Raw genomic sequence first — 3,676 nt, 5'->3', positions numbered from 1 at the left:
GTTATGTGTGAAGATGATAATGTAGTGATATGATTATGTGAGACATGAGCAAGATTGGTATGATGACTTAAGTATGTGTTATGTGTGAAAGTACTACGGCGTAAGCATGTGAACATAGGAAGCCTTAGGACGGCCTCAAATTTGGTGATGCGTGACGAACCCTAGATTTATCACAAATAACGAGATAGAATATATGTTGGAAAACCTTCGTCTTCGCGTAAATGGCACGGATAAAACAACCCGCATATAAGGGCGCCCACTATAACGTCAGAGTGCGACGAATGCAAAGAAGTTACGATTTTGATAACAACGAATACTAACAACGATGCTAACTTGTCTTTTGGACCAGAATGCCACCAAGACGCCGACGTGGCGCACAAGTGGAGAACGACATGGAGGAACAACCAGAGGGAAGTGTCGGGAATCAACCCCCACCTCCACCACCACCCCCAGCTCAACCTCAAGAGAGAGAATACATTAAGGCCTTCCGAAAGGAAAACCCTTCAAAGTTTGACGGACTGGGAGAGCCCCCGAAGGCAGAGGCTTGGATACGCGACCTCGAGCGTATATTTGACTTCATGGGATGCACCGATAGGGAACGTCTAGCTTGCGTGACGTATCAACTAACTGGGCCTGCCGATTTTTGGTGGGAAACTAAACGACGAACTATGAACCCTGCTCGCCGTGAGGCGCTCACATGGGAAGAATTCAAGGAAGAGGTGTACGACAAGTACATTCCCATGAGCTATAGACGGACGAAGATAGTGGAGTTCCACACCCTGAAACAGGGAAACATGACGGTGACAGAGTACGACCGTGCTCTTTGTGAAATGACCCGATATGCGCCCGAGTTAGTGGACACCGATGAGAAGATGGCCGCAAAATTCCGTTCTGGCCTTAGACACGAGATAAGGGTATCCGTGGCCAGCCGCAGAGGAATCTCGTACTCCGAAATTTTGAGTTGCGCTTTAGATGTGGAAGAAGCACTGCCTAAGAACGAAACTGCAGCGAATCCTACACCACCAACACCTCAACCGAACTATCGAGACAAGAGGAAGTGGGAAGACAACCGAGCTCCTTATGACAACAAACGACACCGTTCTACTTTCCGGCAGATGCAAGACTATGACCGACAAGCCATGCCACAACCCAGAGGAAATCAACAGAAGGCACTCCACTGCAACCGGTGCTCCAAGTACCACTTTGACGAGTGCAGAGCTGGAGGCATCCGATGCTTCACTTGTGGTGGAAATGGACACGTGTCTCGAGAGTGCCCGAATAACAACAAATGAGGATTGTGGAATAGGCAGGGACATGGGGAACAACAGCAACAACCACAACCCATTCGACAGGTGGCCCCACAACAAGCGAGAGCGTACACGCTGAAAGGAAATGAAGGGCAGGAACAGCAAACCGACAAGGACTGATGGGATGAAAGAGAAGTACCCCGAATAGTTTAGGGAAGACGACTAAAATTTCGAGACGAAATTTCTGTTAAGGGGGGAAGGATGTAGCACCCCGGAAAATTGTGACTTTATTTTATGACTTTTTTCGTTTTATTAATGTGGATGTTGATTTGAAAATGCATTTTTGGAAATTGATTTCTATGTGGTTGTGTTAACAATGTGAAATTAATGGTTGAGAGTTATGTGGAATAATATGATATGTTTTCCAATGAGTGGATTTAATTAAATAGGATCATGCATATTTGTGTCAGCTACTTTATTCAAATTCTTTTTGGCATTTCTATTTATTGGAAGTAATATCTTCTTTCTTGGATTTAATTAATTGTTTGGGATATTTATCCAAATTAAATCCAAAACCAAAATATTCCTATTTATTTTTTTTCCATGATTTTCGAAATCTCCTATTTTTGGGAGAGGAGAAATTAAGTATTCTATAATTGATTCCTTACTTATTTCTTTCCATGAATGAATTGGAATATTCTAACCAATCTTGCCTTACCTTATTCTATTAAATATTTGGAAATTTTCCTTGTGGGAGGAACCTTAAACCACACGTCTACTTCTCATTATATTTGGAAGATTTGACAAATTTCTCTACTCGTATTATTTTATTCTACTCCGTGAAATACCAAATTAAATCATAAGCTAATTAAATAGCTATGATTTTCAAAAATCCTCCCCTTATTTCTCCCCATAATTCACGCCTCCTCCCCCCCCCCAAATCTCTCAAATCTTTATTTGATTTATTCTCCCAAATCTTCAATTTATTTGTGGGATATATTATTTCCTAACTCTATAAATACCACCTAAACTAAACCCTAGCCCCCATCTCCCTCAAATTTCGTGCCTCTCCTCCCCCTCTCCACATCCTCTCCAAAAAACTTCATCCACCATTGTTCTTGCTTCAATTGGAGTGGATTTTTTTTCAAGAAATTCCGAGAAATCGTGTCAACGTTCGTTTCTACCGATTCGTTTGTCAAAGGAAGGTATATTGTTCACTTTTCCTCATCCTATCCGTTTTAACCATGTTCTTGAGTCCTACATGCATGTAGAGGGTGTAGGTTCGATAGATCGAAAGTTTAACGGGAGGGAAAGTGCGTTTTCGTAAGAACTTGGATGATATTGTGTTTTGTTTGAGATCATGTGTTATTGGATTGGAATATTTGGTGAATAATATGAGTGTATGTGCAAATATATGTATGAAGAACTTGTAAGCATGATTATGTGTTTTCGAGCATGGAAAATCGGTGGTTGTGTTGTGGAAGTTTTAAAAACCCTATTTTCGAATTTGAACCAGAAATCTGTGATGCACGACCAGTGACTTATGATCTATATTCGACCCATCAAACGAACGACTTTTGCTACGAAATTTTTACTGAATAAACTTCAAGGTGTTTTCTGTGTCTCGTGTGAATTTCAGCCCGTTTTATCGAAAAATGAATTTTTAATAAATTTTTGAAGTTGACTGCGCAAATCTGCCAGAAACGTGAGTTCTCGCCATGAATGTTTCGTTTTCTGTTTGACTGACCAAATGACCTCCGATTGATTTGATTCTTGAACTATCTGAAATATTGAAGTGTCTTCTGTGTTGTGTTAAATTTTCAGCCTTTTTAGGCATTGGATGAATTTATGATGAATTTTTCAAATGAACTGCGCAGTGCTGTTAGAAATTTTATGTTCCGACCAGAGAGTTTAATTATTGATTTGACTGACTAAACGACGTGATTTCAGTATGAAAATTCGTCAGGATGAACTTGAATGTGTATTCTGTGTTGTGACCAAAATTTAGCTTCATATGAGGTCGGGTGAATTTTTAGTGATTTTTATAAAACGGTCGCGCAGTTCTGCCAGTTTTCTGCTTTGATAAAAGGATATTTATTTTCAAGTTTAAAAGTATTATATGATGCATGTATATCCAAGGAACTTGTTTAATGACGTGATCGCGTGAGATACGTCGAAATATACTATGGTGTGTTTTTCCATCTTTGTGACGAACTTTGGGTTGGGTAATTTTGAGAGAACGGTGAAAGAAACGATAGGACATGCATGGTAATATGTTTTTGTGGAAGGCTGACTTGTGTTGTCGTTGACAAGGGTGATTGTGTATTCGTGAACTCGAGGAACGGGAGTTGCCATAAGTTGGATTGTGAATTGTTAAGCGGACGAGGTGGGCTTTCTTTTCAAACCTCTTTATTTTTCCGAAAATATGA

At 40.3% G+C, this 3,676-nt stretch overlaps 1 protein-coding gene across 1 annotated transcript; it reads left to right on the top strand.

The window, feature by feature from the left end:
• The first annotated feature begins 392 nt into the window (after positions 1-392).
• LOC121786805 lies at positions 393-1,292 on the top strand. Its single transcript, XM_042185423.1, has one exon. It carries the CDS (start codon positions 393-395, stop codon positions 1,290-1,292), a length of 900 nt encoding a protein of 299 aa, XP_042041357.1.
• The last annotated feature ends 2,384 nt before the right edge of the window (positions 1,293-3,676 follow it).

The sequence above is a fragment of the Salvia splendens genome, chromosome 22 (assembly GCF_004379255.2).
Source record: "Salvia splendens isolate huo1 chromosome 22, SspV2, whole genome shotgun sequence".
NCBI lineage: Eukaryota > Viridiplantae > Streptophyta > Magnoliopsida > Lamiales > Lamiaceae > Salvia > Salvia splendens.
Note: the sequence above shows the minus strand (reverse complement) of the source record. Positions and strands in the feature narration are given on the sequence as shown.

Coding starts and splice junctions, on each gene's coding strand:
- LOC121786805 (XM_042185423.1), top strand. CDS start 393: ATGGAGGAACAACCAGAGGGAAGTGTCGGGAATCAACCCCCACCTCCA.